At 40.2% G+C, this 27,497-nt stretch overlaps 1 protein-coding gene and 1 long non-coding RNA gene across 5 annotated transcripts in view; one reads left to right on the top strand and one right to left on the bottom strand.

Annotated features, from left to right (window-relative positions):
- The window catches only part of LOC113459289 (uncharacterized), a 215,089-nt gene extending 196,346 nt beyond the window's left edge, over positions 1-18,743 (top strand). The window contains exon 8 of the long non-coding RNA XR_012581379.1: positions 18,607-18,743. This is a non-coding gene — a long non-coding RNA (uncharacterized LOC113459289). The remainder of the gene's footprint in view (positions 1-18,606) is intronic.
- The window catches only part of LOC141729855 (pancreatic alpha-amylase), a 54,349-nt gene continuing 44,926 nt past the window's right edge, over positions 18,075-27,497 (bottom strand). For 2 of the 4 annotated variants that reach the window (XM_074546192.1, XM_074546194.1), the window contains exons 2-11: positions 22,886-23,132; positions 22,102-22,248; positions 21,715-21,912; positions 20,203-20,433; positions 19,683-19,816; positions 19,475-19,597; positions 19,264-19,363; positions 18,868-18,989; positions 18,633-18,758; positions 18,075-18,382 (exon numbers count right to left, since the gene is read on the bottom strand). In XM_074546192.1, coding sequence (XP_074402293.1) covers positions 18,193-18,382; positions 18,633-18,758; positions 18,868-18,989; positions 19,264-19,363; positions 19,475-19,597; positions 19,683-19,816; positions 20,203-20,433; positions 21,715-21,912; positions 22,102-22,248; positions 22,886-23,056 — 1,542 coding nt within the window. In that variant the 5' untranslated portion in view covers positions 23,057-23,132 and the 3' untranslated portion in view covers positions 18,075-18,192. Of the gene's footprint in view, positions 18,383-18,632; positions 18,759-18,867; positions 18,990-19,263; positions 19,364-19,474; positions 19,598-19,682; positions 19,817-20,202; positions 20,434-21,714; positions 21,913-22,101; positions 22,249-22,885; positions 23,133-26,637; positions 26,910-27,497 lie in introns of all 4 variants that reach the window. The other 2 variants (XM_074546196.1, XM_074546195.1) reach the window with 2 other exon arrangements.

Raw genomic sequence — 27,497 nt, 5'->3', positions numbered from 1 at the left:
CAAACACTTAATGAAATATTGATTTTCATCGTCTCGAAACAAACCAGTACTTCCACAGTTTCTCCACTGCAAATATTCTATGCACAAATATATATAAACAGAGCATTTTTGAACATAAACTCAGAATGGCCATTGTGAAATTATTATATTGGTTTGGTGTACAACTCTTACAACAACTATTTTCAAGCAGAATTTAGCAGAAATATGCACATCAAGGGACATTTGAATTCCATAGTATTTCTACTGTCTAAAAGTGCAACTTGAATGAGGATAGATGTATGAGACATAATTAGAAGAAAATTAGAGATGGATTAGTATGGTTATTCTACCCACAATTGATTTTAAGTTACTTAAGTCTAACAGTACTGATGTACTTCAGCCCACCAAAATTTCAGGCACATATTCATGTGCCCTTGTGTTGCTTTAGAGTGAAGAATCAAGTCTTAGCAATCAGTTATAAGATTCAAGCTTCTTTTGATGACAAATCATCTGAAATAAATATGTTGATGTTCACATGTATCAGCTGTATGGTATTATTGACTAAAAGATGTGAATGATTTTTAGTATGATACACATGATGAATATATTTGTGACTGTGCTGAATACAGAGGCTAAGTAGACAAATCATGCCTTTCATTGATTAGAATTGATTAGATTGTATGTCTTAGATTCTTCTTGTTTGGAATTATCTAAAACTAGAAAACTGCAATTAAGCCTGTTCCAGTGCCTGGCCAGCCTCTCAGGAAAGAATTGCTTCCTAGAGCCCAGACTAAACTTTGCTAGACTCACATCTCATCCATAGGCTTAGTCAGTCTCAAGACCTTTTCATTTGACCTGTTAAGGCTCTGGTGAGAGGAAGGAAACGTTCCCCCACCAGCATGTTGTAGCTCTTGGTGTGCACAGCTGCCTTTGCTGGGCAGAAACACAAATTCTGGATTCTATGTCTGTGAGAGGCAGGAAAGACAATCATTATCCCATGGGGTTGGTGACTTCCAGAGTCTCTTACTTCAAGCAGTGTGTGTGGGCCTGTATGCACAGAGAGACAGCTGGGGCTTTCCCACCTCCATGTGCAAGTGATGTTTCTATTCAGATATTTGAAGCCTCATCGCTGTTTAGAATTTTTTTTAAAGCACTCTCAAACTGAGAGTAAGTGGTAATGCACTTGAGCTGCGTTATTGTGCCGCTCTGCTTTTTATGGCACCTTGTGAAATAAAATGCTTGATTAAATTTTATAAAGGCTCTAAGGTTCCTGAAATGTTGGATGAAAAAAAATCCTTTATGAGATTTTATCCCAAGTGTATTGGTGTTGGCAGTTGCATAGTAACAATGAGGAGCTGCAGTGTGTTTTGGCTGTGTCCCAGAAAGACCCCTGGCTGGAAAAGTGACTCAGAGACTTTTCATGGACTACTGATGTGATGAAAATATGTGTCCAAGTGTAAGTCAGACATCAGAGCCTTAAAGACCTACACAGTTGAAAATAAAATATTGTTGTCCCTAAATTCAAGCCACCATGAGCTTTGAATAATGGTTTGCAGCTTGCTAGATAATAGATGCAAAAACATAGATTTGGAGGACAAGTTTTGGCACCCAAACTGATACTGGGTATTCTAGGTTTGCCTAAATCCACAGGAACTAAGATGCAAGAACAATTCTATATAGGAAAGCAAAAGCTTCTTTTTAAAATTGCCTCTTTAACCTATGAAATAGCACATAGACTAAAAAACTCATTCACAGAATTATTTTTTTTTACATGAAAAGCTGCCAAATCTTTAAAACAAGTGACCCTTCCATCCTCCTCTAATGTGGGTTGTTTTATCATAAACTGACTTTAGTGATTTGCACTTTAGCCTTGCCTATTAAAATAAAAGTATACTAAAGAGAAATCTGGAAGAAACTGTTATAAATAATGGATACTTTCATTGTTATCAAGCAATTCAATTGGATTTTTGTTGGGAAAGGCCTTTTACGCAGCTGTGCTATGTAACTTGCTTCATCTGCTCATTTTGAGTTCTAACAGAAAGTTTTGAGGACCTGAGCAGAGAAAGTCTTCCTAAGCATATAAACTATAATAGTGATCTAACATATGCCTTCAACATCTGTGCTTTGCTGGCTTATAAAATTTCTATGAGAGTTTGTTTTGATGATGTAAGCAGCATTTCCTCATGCTTTCTATGCATGAGAAAACAAACAAATGCAGGGATATTGCACTGCCATTCCATCAACGAAATATTGTAAGTATCCAATTTTGTGTAGGAAACAGTGCTACAACAGCACACCATATCCTCTCCACTACCTATAAACCAATAGGCCCAAGCCTTAGGAGAAAAAAAAAAGATATTAAATAGCCTTCTCTATAGTCCTTTAGAGTGCCTCTTTCCACATGTGTTTTCTGTTAAACAAATATTATTAATGAACATTTTCTAAGATTGATTGTCATCTAGCAAAAGTTAGAAAAAACTTAGAGAGCTCATTTCTCACAGGACAGGAACAAATAAGTACTGTGATTAATGTAAATTTCTACAACTAAAATTTTCTTCTAGAAGGATAGAACATGTTTCTTTTAAAGAAAAATGTAAGAGGACTCTAATATTAAATCTCTTAGGTGCTTTAAACATGCTAAGTATATTTAAAGCTATTTGTCTTGGAGTAAATATGAAGTGATGGAATTTTGATTCTATTAAACTGGGTAGTAAAACCATCCTAGCAGGTTCCTCTAGTTCCATAAAGTTTCCAGCTAAATCACTGAGATGGAGCTTAGAATTGTTCATGCTCTTGAGAACCTTTCTGTTAAATGTAAGCTTCTATTCTTCCGATTTAGAAATTCGGCTGAATACTTATAAACACAAAAGTAGCCCCCAGAGAGCCCTGTCTGAATTGTTCTCTAGCCTATGCATTTTGAAAATGTGCATTAAACTTCTGCAGTTGGCATATCTTTCAGGGCTGTTCAGTGTAAGCACTGGATGTTCAAAGAGCTGGGAAATCTGCTCACTCATTTGGCTTTTACTCTTCTGGTCAGTATTGCAATAACATGTTGAGAAGTTACGTCTACAGTGCCATATTTCCTTCTATAAAATTGGAATATTTGCTTACTGGATCACTTTTCATGCAAAAATGTTGAAATTATCATATAACTGTCTTTGGGCTTTTTAGTAGATATGACAGAAATATAACAATACCTGGTATCATCAAGTATACTGATGTGTTTTAGCAGAAGCAGAACACCTGGTTTACTATTTTTAAGTCTCTGGGTTTTCAAAATTCATCTCTCCTGTTTCTGGTTTCCTAACTTTATGTGCTTTCCAGAGGTTGCTGAAAAACTTCTCATGTCTTCCCGCTCATTATCAATTACTCTTCCTGTTTCTAGCAGCTCTATATTAGTCTGATTCTGTGGTGGGAAAAACACAAACACTACTGTTACAAGTTTTTAAATGCTCTGGAGTAGAAGGAGATAAGCTGGGGAGATATTCCAAATATTTCAATGATAACTAATTTAAACCAATAAGGATTTTAACAGGACATTGGAAGGAGATTGTTGAATTTGGAGGAGAATGGTGACTCCCTGCTCCTATTGAATGTAGCCAGAAAAGTACATTTGACTTGTACATAGTGTTGTCTTTCTTTTGCTAGGAAAACTTTCAAAAATTCTGTTACTTTCCAAAAACAAAAAAATAGATTCAATTACAAGGGGAAAGAATATAAAGCCTTGCAGTCTCATAAAAAAAGATGCAAAAAACATGCACAAAGAGATCTAGAGATGTAGATGAGATTCAGCCAGGTTTTGCTAAAAGGACTGGGGTATATCAGACCATAATCATGGCCAGCAGCCATCCTTGAGCAGCCAGTATTTCAGCTATACACCACTCACTGTGAGCAGTTCAGGCCCTTGTTGCTGATGGCTGTCCCCACAAACTTTCAGTGTCACAACAGTATTGGTGTCACCTGTTAGAGCTGCTCCATGTAGGAAGTCATGGCAGGGTAAACATAAAGATGTGATAGCACAGGGGGTGTTCCTCCCTGGATTTCCTTCATACCGCACCTGCAGGCAAACACCCAAGGTAACCAATTCCCCTTCCAGCGCCAGCTCACACGGAGCAGCTGCTGCTTGCTAAATGCCTCCTTCCATACCTTAATCTGCATCACCTTCTGTAACTCTAGATCTGTCTTGTGGCCACATAGCATTATTCTGATATTCTGCCAGTGTCTTCTGTTGGCAAATGCTTTCTGCCACCTCTCAAACACAAAAATAAAGCCTATTCTCCTTGCCTCTGTGTCAGCATTATTGCTCTTTAATGGCAAATAAAAATGGTAGCAAAATATTTGTTGCTGTAGTAAGGATTCTTTAACCTGAAAACATTGTGAAGGAACGATCTGGTTATTTTTGAGATAGAAAAAGAAGTGTAAAGGCTAGAAACCTTGGTGCTTTGTGCTTTATTTTATTAAATTGAGCAGTTCCTCACATCTAAAGAAGCTATCTCATAATTTCTTACATCCTTTACTTGCACTTTTTGTATATATGCTGGTCATTTTCAAGGACAGAATATTGGACAGGATATGTGGGGCTTGTGCTCTGGCACAGCAGATCCAGTGCTCAAATTCAAGGTGACTTACAGCACAGCTGTTGTCCTCTGGTCCTGGAGCCTGTTCCTTGTGTCATCCTGTGATAAGGTGTGGCAAAGTGACAAGTTACCTAGATGTATTTAATTTGAAATGAAATATGTTGCTCTTTTTTTGCTTCTGTTTATTAATTTTTTATTTTAATGGCATGTCATCTTAAAATATATACCTGAGAATACTTCTGAACTAGGGAATGTATTAGCTTACAGGTCACTTTATTATTTATTTATGCTTTCTTCCACACTGTCATGCTACAAAATATGCAGCAAAGAGAGTCTGAGTTTTAGGAGAGGCAGGTGATGTCAGTGAATAAAATAATTAGCACTATCAATTATGATTTTTTGTTTGTGTGTGTGTCTCATACAGCTTTGAAGATACACCCATGAATGCACAGTCTGGCCCACACTGTGTTTCCATGTTTGCACAGGAAAAATGCTAAATGTTCTGCTAAATGTTCTGCTAAATCCTTTCCTGTTCTGACCTTCCAGATTTCCACTGCTTCAGTGAACCCTTTTGCATCCTGACCTGCAGCAGGTTTGGCTTGTTATGGTAAATCATGGCAGGTTGTTTTTAAGGACCAGCACCCCAAACACTTGGTACCAAAAGCTGTATGTTCTCAGCCTGCTGCACACATATCCTTCACCCCTACTTCACTCCATACAAGCTGAGAATTTGAGTTGGAAGGTGGGTAAGAGAGGTCTTTGTCTAACACCGATAAAGGCAAAGCTTCCCCCATGGGAAACTCAAACAAGTAACAAAGTATGAACATCTAAATCCTTGGAGGTATAGGAGAAAAATCAATTTTTAGTACTTGTGTGGAGAAATGTTACTTTTTCTCAGAAAAACTTGAATTATCACAGAGAGGTTACTCTGAGATCAATGTGAAGCTTCCATAAAGAGTAGATATTGATGGCTACTGATGATAATTATGCAGCAAAAATCTAGGTTAAAAATCACACACTCAGCTGTGTGTCCACAATGCTTGGATGTTCAGGCAAGCAATGAATGGAAAAGCTGGGTCCATCTTGCACTTGATATCATCTCTTTGGAAAAAAACTGTTTTCAAGAGTGAGCCTATGCAGTTCAAGGTATGTAAGACCTACAAATAAAGCAGGGTGAGATACTTGCTGTTGCTTATTTTGGAAAGAGTTTTGTGCAATGCAGTATCTCATTGTCTAATAAAGTTTTGGTTCTAAATAGTTTGGTTTAAAACATATTCATAAGAGTTGTTATTTTCTGGAAATTCTGTAAAACTTTTCCATGAGAGTTGAACTCAGTTCCATATTCAGTAGAAAGGGGCATACTTAGGGCTACCAACTGCACCCTTAAATTAATGTCAATAGCAGCTTTGTGTGAGCATCCAAGGACAGACTTTTTTTTCCTCAGGGTATGTTCCACTTTGATGTTCCTGGAGTCTATAACCTTTTAAAGTTAATGGAAGTTACATGCTACAGTATACATCAAGGAAAAAAAGATACACCCTGCAGTTAAATATAATAACATTCCTCTTCATAGACCACTACTGGGCACTGGCTCACATTGCTGAAAAACATGCCTTGAATTAGGCTCTGTACTAGTGATTTATGTAGTTATTTACATCTGCCACTGCAAACAGAAATAGAAATGTTGGCCTGTCATGGCAATGGGCAGACTAACAAGTTGCTACTACACCATGACAAATCATTAGTGTGGCAAAGCAGCAGCTCTGCAGCTGCAAGTGCCAGCTCCCAGCAGTGCTGCCTGACACAGACTAAAGCAGCAAGGGCTGACCTGCTGAGAGTGATTTCCCTCATGATTCTGGAGGCATGCGTGTGTCTAGGCCTCCTCTGGCCACTAGTGGAGAGGCAAGACTGGATTTTCTGGGTTTATATCATTATGTGTGTCCCTGGAATAGAATTTCTTTGTAGCTCTCCAGCATTCTTTCAGCTCTGTGAAAGCTTGCATGTGTGTGTTTGTGCCCATGAGTTTCTGTGCCTGTGAGGACCCCCTGTGCCTGGCTGTGACACCACCCAGCTCTCATTGCCATGCTGGGAGCTCCCCACCTGTCTCTGAACTGCTGCTGCTGCAGAAACACTGTGCTGTGATTGTTTTAAGAGACAACAGCAATAACTGTTTAATAACATAACCAGGTATTGCCTCACAAAAGGGAATATGATGTTTACCCTTGAGTATACAGTGCCATTTTATCTGCTTGCTCTGAATGACACCTTTTGCATGCAGCACATTTTATATTGATAAAGCAATGCCATGGCAGCTTCCTGCATCTGCTCTCTCTGCTGCCTGAAAGTGTCTGTAATTATTACCATGATAGCTAATCAACAAGAATAGCTGCCAGACAGTATTTAATGGCCTCAAATTTCTCTTCTCCAGAAAGTGAGGGCATGAAAGAGAAAACGAGTGCACAATATGTTCATTGATTGCAATATGTTCATTCTTATCCCTACATTTTCTGTTGAAATCCAGTTACATTGTTCCACTGGAGTCTGAGCCATAATAGGAAACAAGAACCTGTTCTACAGTACTTCTTAAAAGGAAAATTAAAACAAACCCTGCAGATATCACTAACTTGTGATTATCTTCCTTGAAAATATCCATCTCACACTATAGTTGCAAACAAGTGGTGTGTTTACTATCTGCTATGGATGTTCATAACACTATTGTTTCAGTCGAGTAAGCTTGATATTTTAAACAGTATTGCCATCTTGTGGTACCGCAGGTTTTATCATTTTGTTTCTTTATTTATTGGCAAGAATTCGTGAAATGCTGTAGCACATGCAACAGGATATGTACTGTCCCAGTTATAAAAGATTCACAAAAAGGACAAAAAGCCTATATCTGAATGTCATAATATATCTGAATATCCATCAGTCCTTTAACAAAGCAATTTTATCTTCTTCCACTGAAAGGAAGGGAGTAGGGTCATTGTGAGACACCTGATTATAAAGGCTGCCTTATTAATTATTGCCCACTTTTGAAATTATTTTGTTCCAGGCACATATCCTTCAGCAAGTGTCTGAACTCTTCACGTGTGCTGAGTAGCACCTGATATGCTCCCACTGAAGGAAAAAGGCTGTGACTTCTGCTGCAGATTAAGAGATAGGCAGGACATTTTTCTCCCTCTTAAGAAAAATGCCAAGCTGCTTATTTTCTGTTGAAATAGCAAGTCTTATATCAGAATTTCTTATATTCTTGTTATCAATCTTCTGGTGACACCGAGAAAGCATTATCCAACACACACCCAGAGCCAGGGCTTTCCGTATGTGAAGCAAGGCCTTGTAAGTGAGCCATGGTTTCCCTGGGTATTTGCTTTTTCACATTCTTCTTGGAATTGTTCTACCTGCTATGAAATCAGTAGTTTTCAATATTCTGGATTTAAGCTCCTGTAAAAATCTGCCAGTTACTAAACAGGTACCTTTGAAAATCTCACCAGTGGGAAACACTTTATAGTGCACATGAACTCATGAACTCCATCTTTTTCTTTCAGGACACTGAGCTTATGAAGAGCTTTCTGGTTTGGAGGTAAAGTCCAAGGACATCAGATTTTTAGGGAGGGAATTTATTGGCAAATAACTTTTCTTGATAAACCAAGGATTCCTGACAAACTTTCTCCATATTCAGGCCTATAAAAGCTGTACACGTTGGTGAAGTATTCTGTTTTAACTTTCCTGACCACTAATCAAGATAGATGGGATGTGGAAGTAATATCTTCAGCCTGGAAAGTCCCAAAGTGAGTAGCCTGCTAATGGAAATATGCTAAACACAAAAACAGGATCTGTATTTACATATGAGTTTCAGAACTGAGTTATAGTACTTACTGACATCCAAGTGTTTCCTTGAGTAGTGAGCGTTGCTGGAAGATGTGTGCTCCATTGTTCTTGTTTTTACTCCAAAGATAAATAGCCTATTACAAAAATTCTATTAATAAACTTTCCCTCTGTAAGAAACCAGAAAGTAAGCATATGAAAATAAATAAAGATTTTAACAATCTTTAAGTCTTCTGATGGATAAAAGCAAAATAAATCATTCTTTCAAGTGTAGTGATACCAGAAAATGTAGTGTTGTGATGCTTCAAGTTTCAGAACACACTATACATGATGTACTAAACATCCTTTACACCTAGAACCTAAGACAAAACATGAGAATTAAATTTATCTATGCATGAATGTTCATCATTTGAACATCTGCCAAAATCTATCTAGTTATTTTAATTCTCCTGTTCAGCAAAGCTGACCATCTGCTCTGTCATCAGCAAAGATCTTGTTCTGAGAGCTAAATCAAAAGATCACCTGTCTTGTATAGCTTGTTCTCACTTCACAGAAGCAACATTTTAATGGTATCCATCTGTAGCAGTGATGGTGACCTGCAGCAGGCACATACTCATTGAGTCAAAATTAGCAGCTGGAGGGGTAGAAATCGGAATGTCAGTTTAAATGTTTAGGCTCTATCAATAACTAAAAGGCATCAAATTAGGGGTACTGCTTTAAAGAGTCATTCTGTATAATTGTAATACAGAATTTTCAGATACCTATAAAAGCCAATGACACAGAAATTAAAATATACACACATTTCTTGAGGTGATACTAAAGTTCAATGAACCACTGAACTTTTATCTTTATATTTTCTGGTACACCATAATGCAGAAAGGTTCTATCACTGCATAAATATAAAGTATAATACATACACAAATTGACAAAGTAGTTTTTAATATGAGAAACTGAGTTTTTAGTGTTCTGATTTTATTATAATTTCTCAAACTACATAAGAGCATATTCCATTTTATGAGGGAAAGTAAGAGGCTGATGTTAGAACCTTTACTTCAGAGCTCAATAAGAGAAAAGTGTTAGAGAACAGGATATTATCAGATCATTTGACTTAGTTAATGGGTTTCTATATTGCTTGCACAGCCAACACTGGCCTTGCAGAATTTTATCATCTTAGATTTAACAATAAGAATGTACAAGCTTTTCAGGGTTCACAGAATTCACAGAATCATTAGGTTGGAAGAGACCTTAAAGATCATCAAATCCAACCCATGCCCCAACACCTCAACTAAACCATGGCACCTAGTCCCACATCCAGTCTTGTTTTAAACACGTCCAGGCATGGTGAGTCCACCATCTCCCTGGGCAGACCATTCCAGCACTGCGTCACTCAAAGGCTTGAAAAGGCTTCAACAAAGTGTTAACTTTGGCACAGAGGGAAATCTCCCAGAACCAGGGATCTCTGGGGGTGGCTCCCCTGGCTCCGGCTGCCTGACGAGAGCCACTCCAGCCAGAAACCAGCCCGTGTCTGCTCCTGCAGCCCCAGCTGCTGACCTGGGCTCCAAACCCTGCCAACACTTACAGTGGGCTGCTACAGCTGCCAAAACTCGAACTTTTCTCTAATTGAGGCTGCATTGTTGATGCAGCAATTGTTGATGCACTTAGCAAAAGGCACCATTTACGCTTTGTGCATATTTGCAGCTCAGCAGAAATCTTTTGTCTAGCATTGGAGTGAAGTTGTTTCTGTGTGCTGGGTATAGTACTGTCAGCAAAAAATTACATGATTTCATCATTTCCTATCAATACCAATTAGTGGTTATTTTCCAGAACAGTCCAATTTAGATGAAGCTGAGCTATTAACTTTATTAGTATTTACATTACCCTGATGATCATGATTCAGCTTCTGTAATTAGGCACATCAGTATGTCTATGTAAGAGTGCACTTCTGTAGACAGTCTTTTTAATATGTTTTTTTTTGTTGTTAGGGATTCATTACTGACACATCACTTTGTGTTCCCAGAAACATGTAGCAATTGGGCCTTATCTTTGAATTACACATGATCTTTTTGAAATACTTTTTAATTGAAAAATCACAGAGTGGTATTCAAGGAGGAGGAATGATTTGAAATTAAAAAGGAAAATCAAGTAATACTTCTCTTTACTACACAGCTTCACAGCAGCTGAGATTTCCCAGGCGCAGCCTTTCTCTGTCAGCCTCCTGTCACTACAGTTTTACTGCTGGGCTGGGCAAATTGGGGAAAAATAGCCTCTGATATTTCATATAAACTTGATGCATTTTTTCCTCCATAGAGAGTGGCCTGTTTCAATATGTAAGATGTTCAAATAGATGACATTAGCATACTATCTCTGAACAAAGCACTTTCCTCTGTGCTGAAGTTGTCTGGGTAATGGTAAAAAGTGATTCTGAAGGTTGATACTAAGTATAATTGAATGCATTCAGGGCACAACTGCAAATCTCTCGAAAATGTCATAAACTGTGCAAAGCTACTTCCTTGGTGACAGTTTGTTGAGCATAAAAATGGAATCTGTAGAGCCTAAGCTATTTATTTCAATTCAGTGAGATACTCAGGAAAGCTTACAACTCTGCTATATTCCATACAAATGCAAGGTCTCTTAAAAACATATATGTCATCGATATTATAAATATAGATCCAACATTGCCTTTTTGTGTATCTCTCTGTATATGTAATATAAAACCACCTGTACTTAAAGAAATAATATATTTACTTTGCACAATTTAAATATTTTCAAAATTAGAGAGCAACACAATTTTGGTTTTATACACTCCATCTGTGGCTTAGAGCATATTGTTTCTAAAGTAAACAGCAAAATAGTTTAAAATAGCAAAATTGTGCCTATGACTTCAATGGCAGCATGGACAGTTTCTCTGAAATCTTCAGATATTTGTTTCAGAAAATTTGTACATTCACACTTACTAACACTTTGTAAAGTCCTCAATTTTGCTGATAGAAGCATTTGTGGATTTGTGTAGTATGGCTCTAAGCTAAAAACAGGCAGATGACGTAGAGAGTGTAGTGAATATCTTAAGGAATATCTTAAGGAATATTGCATAGCTATGAAGAAAATATTTTTCTAAGGACATGACACAAGGAATTGGGTTTTCTTGATGGTTTGGTTTTTTGAGAGCAGAATGCCTTTTATTTTTAAACAATAATAGAAAAATGCATGGAGCCATAACATGCAGAGTTGTTGCCAAGGTGCTCTACAGCACTAGGCTCCTAAAAATCCAAAGTAATTTTAATTAAGCAGCACAAATGTATTTTGAACAGCTGAACAAGTAATTATTTCATTCTGTATGTGACTGCCTTGAAATGAGACACCAAACAGACCTGTCAACTCCTCTGCTTTTTTATGAGACTCTTCCCCATGAAAAGAGAGGGAAATCATCTGTTCTCTTCTCCTTCTTCCAAATCTGAACTCACCTCCCACCACAGTAATATTTCAAGTGGCCTTGTAGAAACAGAATGTATTCCTGCAAAATAGTGAAGGGAGAAGGACAGACATCAGGTTTCCTTTAAAAAAACCCAGAAACATAAAAACAAGTTTGAAAAAGAGATGCCATTTCTGAGAAATAGAAGGATTAGGAAGAGTTCAGAGTGAAGATGTTTTATTGTGTAAAGGGTGTTAGACTTCAGAAAAAAGTTCTCCACTATTCCCTCATTTGTTAGGATAAGGGTGAATTAAAATTCCTCCATCTCACTGAAATATAATGCAAGCATCTTTAAAGATCTTCTAATCTTAGTTAGAACTCAATAAAAAATAAGACTCAATATTTCTAAGACTTTAAGGGAAATATGCATAAACAAAACAAGTTAACTGTATCTTGTCAGTCTCAGTGCTAATTTTTTCCCTATGGTGTTATCTATTTGATCTCAATGAAAATTCTGGATGCACAAGAAATGTGATATTGCACCATTAATTTGACCAGAAATAGAAACCTATTTGCTAATTCAGGTTCCTAAAAATTTTTTTGCAGAAATTGAGCATAAAGTGATCCATAAATATTTCATTTAATTTCCAGCTAAGGGCCCAAGGGATATTCTGGAAGCACAGGGAATGAAAAAAAACCCCAAAAAACAATAGATGAAGATGTGTGAGATGTGTGTATGGGCACACACTATATATACATACATATATATAGCTTTATATACATATTTATGCGCACAATTATATGCTACTTGATTTTACACTAGTTAGACCGCTTGTTTCCTAATATTTTCAAGATGGACAGATGCATTGAAAGAAAGTTATTTAAACCTGCAATTAATATGGGTTAACTAACAAATTTGGGGCCAAAATTCTGGTGAATTGAGTAGGACTAGAAAAATCTTGTTACTATTTTTGTTTGCTTGGGTTTTTTTGGGTTTTTTGTTTGTTTGTTTGTTTGGTGGTTTTTTTTCTCTTGTTTACTTAGATAAAAAAGAAGACGGGAAAAAATGAGAGTGCATTTCATTTTGTGGCAGTTGATTTCATTCTTATTATTCAACACTATACTGACATGCAGCATATACTTAGTTTCTTGCTATTGGTAGGAAATATTGTCAGGGGAAAGAAAAGGTGTTTTTTAAGGTGATTAAAGAGCTATAATGAACTATAATATGAAAATGTAAATTTTATCTTACTGATAAAAAGAAATCTGCCCATAAAGTCCATTAGACAGTAGAGTAGCACTTCAAAAGAAGTCACAGATGTATCAACAAAGTCATGTTCAAAGTAGGCCAGATGAAACATTTAAGAGGTGTGTTGAGAGGATCATCTTGTAATTATGGTGCAACTGAAATGACCCAATAGTCTTATCCAACCTTCTGATCTCTCTGTGTGGGATAAACAGAACATGGCATTTGAGTGTGAAGATCAGATGAACAGAAAGCCACCTGTGTCTCTAGAAGATGAGTATTTCTCCAAAGTTAGCAGACATGTAAAAGGGCAATTGTATTTCATGCATAACAAATAGGAAGATAGTGAATCATGGCTGAATTATGGGATGTTTCCTTCTTTTGGAAAAAAACACACAGCCCTCCACAGTGAAGTTGCATCCCTTCTCCAGTTTCTCAGCTTTCTAAATGTGATGTAGACTTGTTAAGACAAACTTTGTCCAGTCTCATATGAGGTGAAAAAATTACTTGGCTGGTTGTACAATGAGGTTTTGATATCCACAGAGTGCACAAGGAGTATCAGCAGAGATAATGGGTCTTCCTCCTGAAGAGCTGTAGAAAGCATTTTCCCACAATGTAAAAAAAATCAGGAAAATAGGGTTTTATTGCAGCTATTTTGGCTTCTGTTTTGATAGCTTTTACATGTGTAGGGGCTTTTTTTTCAGAGCTGCCACATTTGCTTCCCTTGACAAGCAATGGGGTATTTATGTGGAGACCACAGCTGAATTTATGATATCGAGGCTGGCAATGAATGTGGTAGTTATTATATGTAAAAGATGGCTAACTTTAAACATTTGTAGGAGAGATACTGAAATGGATTCTAAAGAACAGTAGAAGACTAAATACAAATCCATTGCTCATATTTTTATTACACATTTCCTTCTCTTTTGCATCATCTGAGCTCTCTTATCAAGAAATTTTAACATCCCATTCTTCTTATATAGCTTACAAGCCTGATACTAAAATATGGCAATCTATTTGTCAGCACAAGGTCTTTACTTTTATGACAAAGTAAATAGTTTGCTACAGGTTACAGCACCATAAAGTTATATGATTCACAGCTGCGCTGAGATATAATTTCTTTTCCCAGTTAAAGCATGCATGTCCTATGTACAAGACACAAACATGGTGCTTGCTGAACTTCTAGTTTTATTCCTGTTTTTCCCCTTTCAATCTGCAATTTCTACCCATTAATACAGTTTGTTCCTCTAGACAAGTCATCTAGGACTTTGCCTATTCTCTGTGATCTGTCTTGTTCTAGCTATCATTTTAGTCAATCTTGGTATTCCCTTTAGCTTGCCACCTATCTGATTGTTCTGCCCTGCTCTCTGTCCAACCCTGCTCTGACTGCTCTGTCCTGTCCCTGTCCCCACTGCACATATCAGCTGTCCTTTGCTAGCTTCACTGTCTAGAAAAAGGTAGATTCAAGGGGTATTTGAGCAAAGGCAGAAATGGGCACAGAACCCAGACTGAGAAACGTCACATTATTAGCCTTTATTGCCTTACTTACTGTTACACCCCATTATCTGCCTTCACAAGGTTCAGAGGAGCTTCTCTGAGATGCAGTGAGACCAGTCCATAGAAATCCACATCACTCCATGCCAGGTATCCCAGGGCTGATCTCAGCAGGAAGGTTCTGATATGCTGTTGATCCCAATGATCTTGCTGCATCTTTACAGCAAAATATTGTCCCGCCATTTTCTGCCAGACCACACCAATTACATGTTTAAATATAATCAAATGGGTGATTACAAATGCTGAAGAGCAGGAGAGTAAATGACAAGTGAAGAGAGATTTAGATGTCTATAGAGGTGAGCAGTTGATTAAGCTAGCTACTTCTCAGTCTTGTTGGTTGGATAACGCAATCTAATTATTAGTTTAGGACCAAGAAATACCAAACATTTGTATTTCTCTGACAAACATTTGGTATTTCCATTTTCAACTCAGAAGTGCCACAGCACAGCTCACTCTTTGCTGCTCTCCTACAGCATCTTTCTTAATCGTACACTAAATACTCTGGCTATTTATTCCCACTCTGAGTGCTTTAGTGTGCCAACTGGGTGAAAATCCAAGCACTCACTCTCACTTTGTCTCTTGTGGCTGGAGATAATTCACCTCTATCATCTCAAACAGTGTCACCAGTATTCATTCTTACAACTATTCTGATTTAATATTAAGGCAAAATTAAAATTGCCACAGCATGAAAACACTTGCAAAGGAAATATCTATATACTGTTCAGAATTGTGCAATGAGACTAATACACTAAGACTATTAAAAACACAGATTGCAGATAAACACACGATCAGCAATTTAAAAGTTAGTGTTGTGTGTTGTTTTTCATTTGTTTCCCCTTAAAAGAAAATAAATAAAATTTTTACAGTCTCCATAAAAGAGACAATAGATTGTTAGTTTCCCTTTACAGAACTCCTTCTTCTCTTAGAAAAGTAACAGTGATTCAGGGAAATAATAAGCTGACACAAAGTCATGCAGAGCTGAACAAAAGTTTCTATATTTGCTGTTACACTTAGCTGAGAAAATAAGTTGCCATGAATAATTCAGTAAACAACTTTCTGGTCTCCTCATAGGACACTAGGAGTTCATGGTTTTTGTAATCTCATTGTTTATTTCCACTTACCTGACAAATATACAATTTTAACTCTGTGGATTAAACCCACTAGAAGGATAAATTAACAAATCATACAACATTTCTGATTGGATGAATGTGAAGGTGTTTATTTTCTGAATGTGTCTATCTATCTATATATATCTAACTTAATATGAGCAGTGAGCAGTTGTACATACAAGCAGCTGTTCATTTCGCTTTACTGTACTGCACTCCATTAAACTCTGATCACTACTATGCTCCATTTAGAAACAGACCTGTGGTGGCAAAAAAAAAAAAAAAAAAAAAGAGGAAGAGAGAAAGAAAAATAAATAGAAAAAAAAGGTGAAGAAATTAAATAATTGTAAATTTACAATGCATTTTTAGAATCAAACATTAGTTACACAGTTAAATTCAGCGTTTAGCCAATGAAAGTGAGCATCATTTCCAACAGAAAATGAAATATTGCATTGTGCCAAACAATTTTAAAATTTTACAATTCAGCAGATCTCTTGTGCCATCCTGTTATGCCCCAGCAAATCTCTTACCTTAAATTTGATCATTTCATAACATAATTCCAATTTTTCATTGAACACTGGAATAAAAAAATTAAGGCCTTAGTGTCATCACTTCACATAGCGTACTGTCATCACTTCACATAGAAGAATAGCAATAGAAATTATCAAAATTAAGATTAACATTTCCTAGAACTAACATTCTTTTGAAAACTTAGAGATCAGCAGTAAGGTTGACTGTAACTCTCAGTTTAGTGAATTATCTGAAAGATCTGATGTTGCTCTGGATGACACTTGCCTTCTTTATCATCTTTATGCTCAAATGATAAGGCAATGTGCCAAAATCCTGAAATAAAAGGAACATAACTCAAGGTCTGAATGCAATTTAGGTCCTTTCAAAGCAGTGGCCCACATCTGGATCACAAAATTTTACTTACACCTAAAGAAGAACTCTTATGATTGCTTTTTCTCCATGTTCTCTTTCATGCCACTGTAAAATGCAGAGCTGCCTGAACTTGCATTAAGGAAAACTCTCATTACACCCCAACATCCTTGGGAAGTGGATCCACATCTGTTCCCAGGCACAGACAACCCTCTCCATATTCAGCCTGTTGATTTATGGACACCTCAGATCCCTGTGTGGCATTTCAGCCATTTGCCACAGAAGCTCTGCGGCTTAGGGGTGGAGTTGCAATTTGGCATGTGAGCTGATTATTCCATTTGGGATTGGGCAATGTGTGAATAGCAGAGGATGGAATCCCAGTGTCTCAGGGGTAGAGCTGAGTGCAGGGCTGAAGGCAGCTCCTGTCAATTCCTGAGGGGCCCGAGGGCTCCCTGACCTGCCCCTCTGGGCAATGACCGGTTTGCCAGGGCCATGAACTCCCTGCCACAGGGGTGCCCAGGGCTTTGGCACCTCTCCACTGGTGCAGGGGCTGAGTGCACGGATCCAGGAGATGCTGGCCACAGCCAAGGAGGGAGACAGATGGGAGGGGCAGTGCTGGGCCAGGGACACTTCCCACACCCTGACTGCCCTGACAGACACTCAGAGCCCTTGGGCACACTGAGAGCCAATATCCACACCGACACCACAGAAAGGAAACTTAAAACTTGACCTCAAACTGGAACAACCTCCTTCCATTTTTCCCTCCAGAATGGGATGCAGTCACCACTTTTGGCCTAGCAGAGATTCTGCCTCACAGCAAGGCCTGCACACTTGCTTTTACCTCTGCATTTTCTCACAGCTGACAAGGGATTTGGGAAAGCTGCCCAACCTGTAGGGTGTTTGCTTATTTCTTTGAGATATTAGAGACTAAGCGTGTCTAACACGCCAGAGGCAGGAATTTGCCGTGCCTCCGCCAGTGGCACAAGGTGGAAGCAATGCCTGCATACATTGTGTGCTCTCAGGCACCTTCGGCACCCGCACAGGGAGCGTTCACTGGCCTCAAACCACTGGGGCAAAGCATGCAAGAGCTCAGGCTCTGCTTTGTCCAGGCACAAGCTGACTGTGAAGCAGGAAACCTGCTGCTTTCACTGATGCCACAGACTGGAATAACTGATTGGCACAGCCCAGCTTCCCTCAGTGGCCCAGACCCCAGGCTTGGTTGGTCATAAGGAAGGGATAAACTCTGTACGTAGGCACTGCTCATAGCTGACAGCCCACAAGGTGGCTGCTCTGGGATACAAGTGGGTGTGCATGGATCAGCCCTGGAAATCCTGAACTTTAGCTTAGCCATTTTAGCTGGCTTGCATTCTTTTTTTTTCCTCTCCAATGTTTTTCTTACACAGGAACCGGAGTGCTGCATTGCCTTAAATCCTATCACTGCATTGCCACTAGTTAGGAGGGGATAAAGTTACATCTAATTCATTAAGGGAAAAACATTACTCTCCAATTTGAATGCCATTTATTAGTCAATAGAGAGTCACTCATGCTCAAAAAGCAGGGAATAACATATGGGGGAAACAGTAATACACAGATCAAACAGAGGAGACTGTTTCTTCCAAATTATAACTTGGCATCAACATGGATTGCAATAAATGGATCTTCAGCATCAGTATTAATCTGGAAATTAGCCATTCCATCACCAGAAACAAACACCTGCTTTCCAGTACATTGGTTGTTCTCCTTTTGTCCAGAAATAACATCACAGTAGGTACCAGCAGGCAGTCCAGTTTGTACATTGACATTCATATTCCTATGAGAAAATAAACATGATTTATGCATTGTTTTTAAAACAGGTACTTCAAAAGGTGTGTAAGATTTCTGAACATGATCTTACTTCTCTATTTGGAAGGATGTTGTTAAGAATAAGGTTTCTGATCCCATCCCTCCTACACACCCATTTTAGCTCTCTGGACCGAGCATGCACTCAAATAACTCAAGTTGGATTGCTGATGATGGATGCTATTGTTCTCTCAGGGACATTATTTGTGCCACTGACTTACCAGTCATCATTGTTGAAGATGATGAAGCCTTTATTACCACGGCCAAAAGCCACTTGATTGCTGCCATTGTCCCACCAGTTGGAGAAAGGCTCACCATCCACCACATTACGGAAGACGACCATGTTCCTGAAAACACAAGCCATGTCTGCCACTGCACCTGCAACACCTCTAAAGCCACATGGAGCGGGAAGCAAAAGCAACTGCTTTTACTTCTTGTTTCTCCCCAGTGCCCTACCTGATCTGACGCCAGCGATGTTCACAAACCCAGTCGTTGCCACAGGTCGTGTCTGGATTGATTGTAACTGTTTTTGTGGAGCCATCTGAGTTACTTGGGGGCCCATACCAGTCATTGACGTCCTGTCATTAAAAAGAAAGGCTTTTTTAATTTAAAAAAAAAAGATTCATATCTTCTGACTCACAATGCAGAGAGTCCTTGTGGTGAACAAAGCTAGAGGGAGCATCAAAGTTACAGTGGCTGCATCCAGCCTGGGACAGGGAAATCTCTCGACAACCTGAAATGCATTGGACTACTTCCCTGACCCTGCTCTCACCCTTAGTCTCCATGGATGAATCTTCAGCACTAATTTAATTAAATTAATTTAAATTAATTATTTAATTAATTAAAGCTTACCTTTCCATTTTCAAAATATCTTGGCCAACGGAAACTTGACATGACACGTGTGACGCCATACGGATGGGCAAGCATGAAACCAACTGCCATTTTATAGAGCCTGTTTGGTGGACAAACAAGGGATGAGACTTGGAAGGAGGAACCTGCAGGAGAACACACAGGCAAACAAGCAAAAGCAAGAAGCATCACCCACACAAGAGCAATCCCTCACCTGGCATCCCAGAAGGTCAGAATAGAAGCTCCACCTGCCCCGTGTCCTCTCTGGTTGTCGTGATTATCCACAAAGACCAGGGCTCTGTCAGAAGGCACAAAGCCCCAGCCTTCTCCCCAGTTCCTAAACAAAAACACAGACTTGAAGATACCCTGTCAACTGGTGTATCCAGTGAATCCTGGATAAGTTGCAGCACCTCCCTCCTTACTTTAAGTAGGCCATCTTTTCTCCATTCCACTTGCGGATCACTGTCCCCAGTTTGGCACCGTACTTGAATTCTGTCACTCGGCCATTTCCAAAGTACTCGCTGCCTTTGATGGGCTCTGTACCCAAGTCAATTACCTGGTACAAGAAACAAAACCTGCATCCCTTCTTGTCTCACAAAGACCAGCAATGCCACATACAGCACTTAACAGGACCTCTTGCTTTACATTGAAAAGAAAGTAATTATGTATTTGTGCTGTGTAGAGCAACACAAGTTCATAATAAGACATGAGGGACACATGTAAAAACATGACTGACGAAAGGAAAGGTAGAGTTGATTGACAATCTGTTGTGGAGGCATTTTTAAGAATCAAAACTGCCTATGTCTGCAGGGCTGCTCTAAGTAAATTGTGAGCTCTTTCTAGGCTAAGTTGGATGAAGTTATATTATTGCTTCTCTGAAGAAGGAGGCAAAAGAGATACAAAAGACAAAGGCAAACATAAAGGAGAAAATGTGTAGATTACCTCCTGATAAATGAAAGGCTTAGTTCCTTCAGAAAACCATTGAGTGTTTAAATTATGCAGTTTGTCCAGAAACGCTTTAATGTCCCCAGGCCACATGTGCTTGGCAGCATCAAGTCGGAATCCTGCTACACCCATGTCAATGAGACGGTTCATGTAGTCTGCAATCGTTGAGCGCACATAGTCCTTCTCCAGGGCCAGATCCAGAAGGCCGGTCACACGGCAGTCGCGGACCTGGGCAACAGAAAACAATAAAATAAAGGAGGAGTTGGAGCTGGAGTGGTGGTTAATGCAGTTGTATTGGATTGGGAAGAAGGGAAGGAGTGATATCTGGAGTAAAGGTTTTGTCTTCACAAGTCACTGTTGCACATGATAAAGTCCTCGTGTCCTGGAGACACCTGGACACCTGCCTTCCAATGGCAATGGTGAATAAATTCTTGTTTTTCTTTGTTTATGTGTGTGGCTTTCTCTTCACCTATTAAACTGTCTTTATCTCAATCCATGAGTTTCCTCAGTTTTGCTCTTCCAGTTCTCTGCCACATCCCACTGCAAATAGGAGGCTGAGTGGTTTAGCTGCCAGCTGAGTTAAACCACAAGTTCTCTTTGGTGCCCAACATGGGACTCAAAGTGTTCGAATTAACAATGGCTATGATTAATGTGCTAGATGGAATTTACAGCTGTTACTGCAGTTTGGCCGATAATCGACAGGCTGCTGTGCTTGCCGTGGGGCTCACTGGCCTCACTGTGCATTAGAGTCAAGGGCTCATCAGCGGCTGCTCTGTGCTTGGGCTGCAGCTGCAGCCTGTGCTGCTGATCCCCTGACCCTGGGGCATTCTGATCCGGGCACTGGCCATGGCCTGGGCTGGCACCTGAGGGACTGCAGGGTCCGGCTAAGTCTAGGCCAGAGCTGGGGGAAAGGGAGGAATTCATTGCAACATTAAACATGATGCTCTAGTCCAAAGGAACTGGGAGTGGACATTGTACTGGAAATACCTTTAATTTATTGTAATCCAGGATTTGAAATATGTCTTATAGGGATTACCACAGAAGAAGCCATCTGAACCCATGAAGTACAAGCCTTACATGAAGCAGTGTAAGTGCAGAAACATTATAATGTATTGCTGCAAAGTGGCTGAATGCAGAGCTTGAGAATAAACTGCTGCATATTCTTACTACAAAAACCAGTAAGTTGTGTAACTACAGCATCACCTTGCACTGCTGGCAGTTTTCCAAGGGGGCCCCTTGTAATGATTAGCTGAGTTTATAAACTATAAAAATGAGCTCACTCTGAGCGGAGCACATGGGCTCACTTCTGGAGCAAACATCTGCACATAGGTTCTTGATTCCTCAGTTCTTAGAATATTTTTGGCCACACATACCTATGGTTACTTCATTCACTTGTCAAGTGACTAAGCACAGGTTTTGTGAGGCACTACACCATTTGATTTTACTGTAGAGTTAACAGAACATGTCAAAAAAAAAAAAAAACCTGAAAACTTTTCCAGGGGAAGTTACCTGATAGATGTCATTATAATTTTCAACTTCTCCACTCCCAGTCTGACATTTGCCATCATTGAAATCCCAGCCAGAGTATGGGACAGCTGGAAAATCTCTGTTTCCAGCATTAAAATAGCTTCCACAGGTAGAATGTGTGCCTGAGCCACCTGCAGCCCCACACATATGGTTGACGACAGCATCCACATAGATACGAACCTGGAAAAGCAATGTGTGCATTTCAGTGTGTTTGTAGCAAACGTGAACTGACAGCCACTAATCACTATTCAGTGGATTATTTTTCCTTTCAGTTTCTTCTCAGTTTACACCTCTTTTGAGGAAAGCAGCACCTTCCCTCAGCTGACACAGCACTTCTTGCCATATCAGACAGATTTTCAAGGCACTTACTCCAACATTGTTGCATCTCTTCACCATGTCTTTGAATTGCTCTTCATTTCCTGATCGAGAGCAGATCTTGTAGCTAATGGGCTGGTATCTTTCCCACCAAGGTCTGTTCGGGCTTGTAACGATAATATTTTCATTTGGAGGTGAAACCTGCAGATGAAATTATGTGCTTTGATAAGAAATCAAATGGTTTTACTTCAACATTTTAAGGGCAAAATCTGCGCTCAGGACCTCTGCCCTCAGAGGAAAGTTAGCACCCAACCTGGTCTCTCTCCCACAGCAGAAGTTCAGGTCAGTGAGATGTCTGTCTTGCACACTGGCAGGAAAGGCATTTTGGTTTGTTCCTGTGAGTTGCCCACATCCAGCATGGGCCTGCTTTCCAGGACATGGGCATGGAAGGGCTGAAGCCACAGGAATTATTTTTACTTGTAACTGTGACAGCCTTAGGAATGCCAAACCTCACTGCTTCCATTCTTCCTTTAGAACAAGGTAAAGAGATCTACCTTCTCCCTAGCTTTCAGGTAAAGAGCTTTACCCTCTACTTGGCTTTCAGGGGAAGCCTTTCAGCATGCCCCTTGGTAACTGATCTGCAAGATATACACCATCATTCACCCCTACAGGGCCCTGCAGAGTTAAGGCTGCTTCTAAAGCACTTAGTACTTCCTACCTTCCCTCCACAGCAGCAAAGTTACTTAGAGATGACTGTCTCAAACTCAGGCATTATTAATCAAATGATTAATCAAATTTTACAATGCCATTTTCCTGCTACTCACAGGAAACAACTCACCTGAACTCCTCCAAATCCATAAGGAGCTAAGTAGCGTTCGCACTCCTCAGCAATGTCCTGCCAGCGCCATTCAAAGAGATGCACAATAGAGGTTCTCTTTGGGACAGTGTTGGGGTTGTACTGCCCCCAGCAAAGCCCTGCAGCTGCGAGGAGGAGGAGAAGGATCTTCATGGTGCCTTCAGTGTAAGGCTGTGGTCTCTTCACCAGCTATTTATGTGCCTGCATGATGGCAAACTTCCTGTAGCAGCTGTCAAAATTCACATGGATCAATGCTATCAGTTATTATTTAGATAGATAGCTCAATATCATTCCTTGGGTTTGTTTTTTCTCCTGAATAACACAACAGCTGAAGATAAAATACCTTTTCACAGTGATTATACGCCATCTTAAACTGAGTGATCCATGAGCCTTGCACCCTAATCCAGAACTGCACTCTTTCCAATCACATAAACAAAGATACTTTATCAAAAGTATTCCAAAATGTGGAAAATCAGACAGCTGCAGAAGCTGAGCTGGGTAGTACCACCATCCTCTTGGTCCTGGATGAGATAAATTCCCAAGGATAAGAGGCAAGGACAAGAGTTAAGACATCCTGTCTGGACACTCTGACTGCTCTGGCAAAAGAAAGTCACAAGGACATTGCTGGTGACAGAATGATAACCAAGAAGATTGTGTTACTAAGGGAACAGGGGCAAAGGGGTCTGAGTGGAAAATTTTGGACAGAACTTGGAGACCTATAAATACTGGTAAACTGATGCAACAGAGAGCTTTGCTTGCATAGCATGGTCTGTTTCCCTCAATCCCCACGAATGGTGTCCCGTGTGAGGAACGACAATTCCCTATCTGGCTGTTCTAGGGATAACCCACAGAACTGAAATGTTGCTGAAAGGAAGCAGGAGCCAGCCAGCATCCATCCCTTCAGGTTTTGATGGTGAGCTTTGGGACATGGGCAGTAATATGTCTTCAGAAGAAAAACAGGTCTTTGAACTTATGTCTAAACTTTTAGAGAAGCCCAGAAAAACAGATGCTTCTCATTCACTTAAGCTGATTTTCACTGGGCAGAATCACATGTTAAAGGGTTAAAGGCCAGCATGGCTTTCCCAGTAGAACTGTGGGATGAAAGGGGGCAATGAGAGGTGATAAGATTGCAGCTGATTTTGCACCTCTCTAGAGAGCTTTTTTAGAAACTCTTTAAGCTCAGGAGAGTGCTGGGAAAGAACTGTCACCCGGTTCCCCCTCAGCAACATGCAAGGACTCTGCAGAAGAGCTTTTAACATCCCCCTTTGCCTATGATCCATGAGACATGGATCTTTCTTTGCAAGTCACAATCCAATGGAAAGCAAGATGCTGGCACAGCTGATTAAACGATCAGTGGTGTTTGTTGGACAAAAAATCATGGAATTGTGAGTACTGGGGAGATGTACCAGTAGTGTCAGTGCAACTAACAAATATTACAGGAATTTCTCAATATTGGAGCCACTGTCATTATGGGTTAGACTTTCCTAAATGAAAGAGACCTTGCAATTAAAAAACTCTTGTAAGTAGTTGCAACAGGAGTACTAAGAAAGATACTGATAACGATCCTGGGCACGGATCCAAGACACAGATCCTGAGAACAAATCCACAGAACGGATCCAAAGAAGGGACCGATCTCAACTTGGTGCAAGGTGTTGCTGGCAGTGGTGCAGCCCCCTCGGAGCTCCCCCTGCCCACGGTCGGCCCCATGGTTGGTATTACCCCCTGGGCTTGAAAACCCCCGGGCTTGTCAGAGCTCTCCCGCCTGTTCCCATCCCTGAGCAGCAGCGCCGGCCCGCGGGTCCCGGTCAGTGCCTGCTGAGAGCCGCCCATCAGCCCCTGCACTCAGCACCAAGCCCTCCTGCACGAAGTTCTGAAGCTATGGCACACCGCTGTTACAGTGCCTGCAGGATGCACTGAAATACATCTGTTAAAATTAACCTTGTATTTTCAGGGAGCTGTGATTTTTAACAGGATAGTTTACTAGAGAGATGATTCACTGACAGTCGTTAACTAAGTCCTATAACCTTGCATTTGATCTGCAGCAGTTTAATCCCTCCAGTAAATCCACATTGCTGCTATTTTGGTCACAGAAGAGTTGTTTACCTGTGTGCTGCTCCTTGATGTTTAACTGTTGTATGACAGATTTCCAGTAACTTTTTTGTAATAATAAAATCAAAATTATTCTTTTTAAATTTAAGTGATAATAATTTTCAAATCTTTTGTGTTTCAATATGGTACAGTTTAAGTAATGGGAAAATTCAGTTCTGTTGAATTTAAGTGATGTTAGGTTTACCTTCTGTAAATTTGAAGTTCTGTTGCACTTAAGTTCTGCCAAATTAAGATGCTGTTAAGGTTAAGTACCATTAAGTTAATTTTTGTTAGGATTAATTTTTGTTCAAATTAATTTCTGTCAAGTTTATGTGTTGCTAAGCTTAAACAAAGTTAAATTTAAGTTATTCAATTTAAGGTCTGTTATTTTAAGCTCTGTTAAGTGCTATTAAGATCAATTCAGTTTCAATAATGTTAACATTCCTCCTGCCTAAACAGCACAACCCCTGACCTCCAACCACATGAACTTTAGAACAGTAGCCATTTGTTTCCACTTCCCAATTCGACATTATCCTTTTGTTCTCCTATATGAGTCTCTCTGTCAGTGACATGATTGTATTTCATAAGTTTTTTTTTTATTGTGATCTGTATTCCATGTATCCAGCAGATAACCGGTAATATTCTTAATAGCCTTATAGGTGCAAACTGTTTTAACATCAGGGTACACAAACCCTTTACATAAAAAACAAAAAGGGAGATGTGGAAAATCAGACAGCTGCAGAAGCTGAACTGGGTAGTGCCACCATCCTCTTAGCCCTGAGTGAGATAAACTCCCAAGGATAAGAGGCAAGGACAAGAGTTAAGGCATCCTGTCTGGTCACTCTGACTGCTCTGGCCAAAGAAAGTAACAAGGACATTGCCCCTGTTCCCTGAGTAACACAATCTTCTCAGTTATCACTCTGTCACCAGCAAAGGGGTCCGAGTGGAATATTTTGTATGGAACTTAGAGACCTATAAATACTGGTGAACTATTGCAATAAATATTTTTGCTTGCATAGCATGGTCTGTGTCTCTCAATCCCTGCACCAAAACATAACACACAGGCCCTCTGAAGGTAAAAGGGGTGGGAGCCGATTGAAAGATGACTGGAAATCTAACAGCATTACGAGAATGAATGAGTTTGCCAGCATTCAGAGGTGTCTTGCTCTCAGAATTAGACTGAGTTCAGACCAGGGTATGAGGAACTGTCATGGTTTTATACTGGCCCAACACCAGGCACCAATGAGAGCTGCTTGTTCACCCCTGCCACATCATGGCAGTGGAGAGGGAAAAAAATTGACAAAGGGCTCGTGAGTGAGATAAGGACTGGAAGAAAACATTTAAGGGCAAAATGGGTTCAACTTAAGGTTGCAAAGTGATTTTATTACAAACAGAATCAGAGGGGGATAATGAAAAGTAAAATAAGCCCTTAAAACACTGTTTCATTCCAGCACTCCTCCTTCCCACTGACAGTGCAGGGAGACAGGGCATGGGGGTTTTGGTCAGTTCATCACCAAGATTCTCTTCTGCTGCTCAGGGAGAGGAGTCCTCCCCCTGTGAGGTTATGGGGTCACTCCCACAGGAGACATTTCTCCATGAACTGCCCTGGCATGAGTCCGCTCTCAATTGCAGCAGCCAAACCTCACCTGCTGCAGCCTGAGGCCTTCTCATGGGCACACAGCCTCCCAAACTGCTGCATCTGGGTCTCTCTTCCCACAGGGTGCAGTCCTCCAGACAGGCTGCTTCAGCCTGGAAGCAGGGGCCCCCTCTCTCCACAGGGTCTTCCACTGGATCCCAGCCTCCTCCAGGCATGCACTTGCTCCAGCGTGGGCACGTCCCCCATGGGCTGTGAGTGGATCTCTGCATCCCCTGGATCCCCATGGGCACAGCTGCCTCACCATGGTCATCACCATGAGGCCTGCAGAGGAATCTTAGCTCTGGCACCTGGAGCACCTCCTCCCCCTCCTTCTGCATTGACCTTGGTGTGTCCAAGGTCTGTTCTCACCTCCCCCTCTTTTCTGACTAGAAGAAAAAATGTGTGACTTTGCTTTGATTTTCTTCTTAAATATGTTAGCACAGAGGCATAACCAACCTCTCTCGTTGGCCTGGTTTTGGACAGCAGCATGACTGACCATCTTCAGAGCCATCAGGGACTGGCTCTGCTGGAAATAGTGGAAGCTTCCAGTAGCTTCTCACAGGAGCACCTCCATGGTACTCTGGCTACCAAAAACCAGGTCAATATTTAATCACTAACAGATTTATCACACAAGAGGTATGGGGTCTTCACCAGGTGAATCCCACTGGCAAATAGGAGGGGACATGTTCTCATATCTAATGTTTCTCTGGTGTTATTGCCCAGTCCCTACTATGAACTGTTTCACCTCATTTTAAGTGATCAATGATTCATCAGATTCAAGGAACAAAACCCAAAATCAAATGCAAATGATAGTGCAGATGAGCTGCCTGACATATAACTGAATTTGAAACTGTTTTCCAAGTCCTTTCT

The sequence above is a fragment of the Zonotrichia albicollis genome, chromosome 8 (genome assembly GCF_047830755.1).
Source record: "Zonotrichia albicollis isolate bZonAlb1 chromosome 8, bZonAlb1.hap1, whole genome shotgun sequence".
NCBI classification, from domain to species: Eukaryota; Metazoa; Chordata; class Aves; order Passeriformes; family Passerellidae; genus Zonotrichia; species Zonotrichia albicollis.
This window is presented reverse-complemented; position numbering and strand designations above follow the sequence as displayed.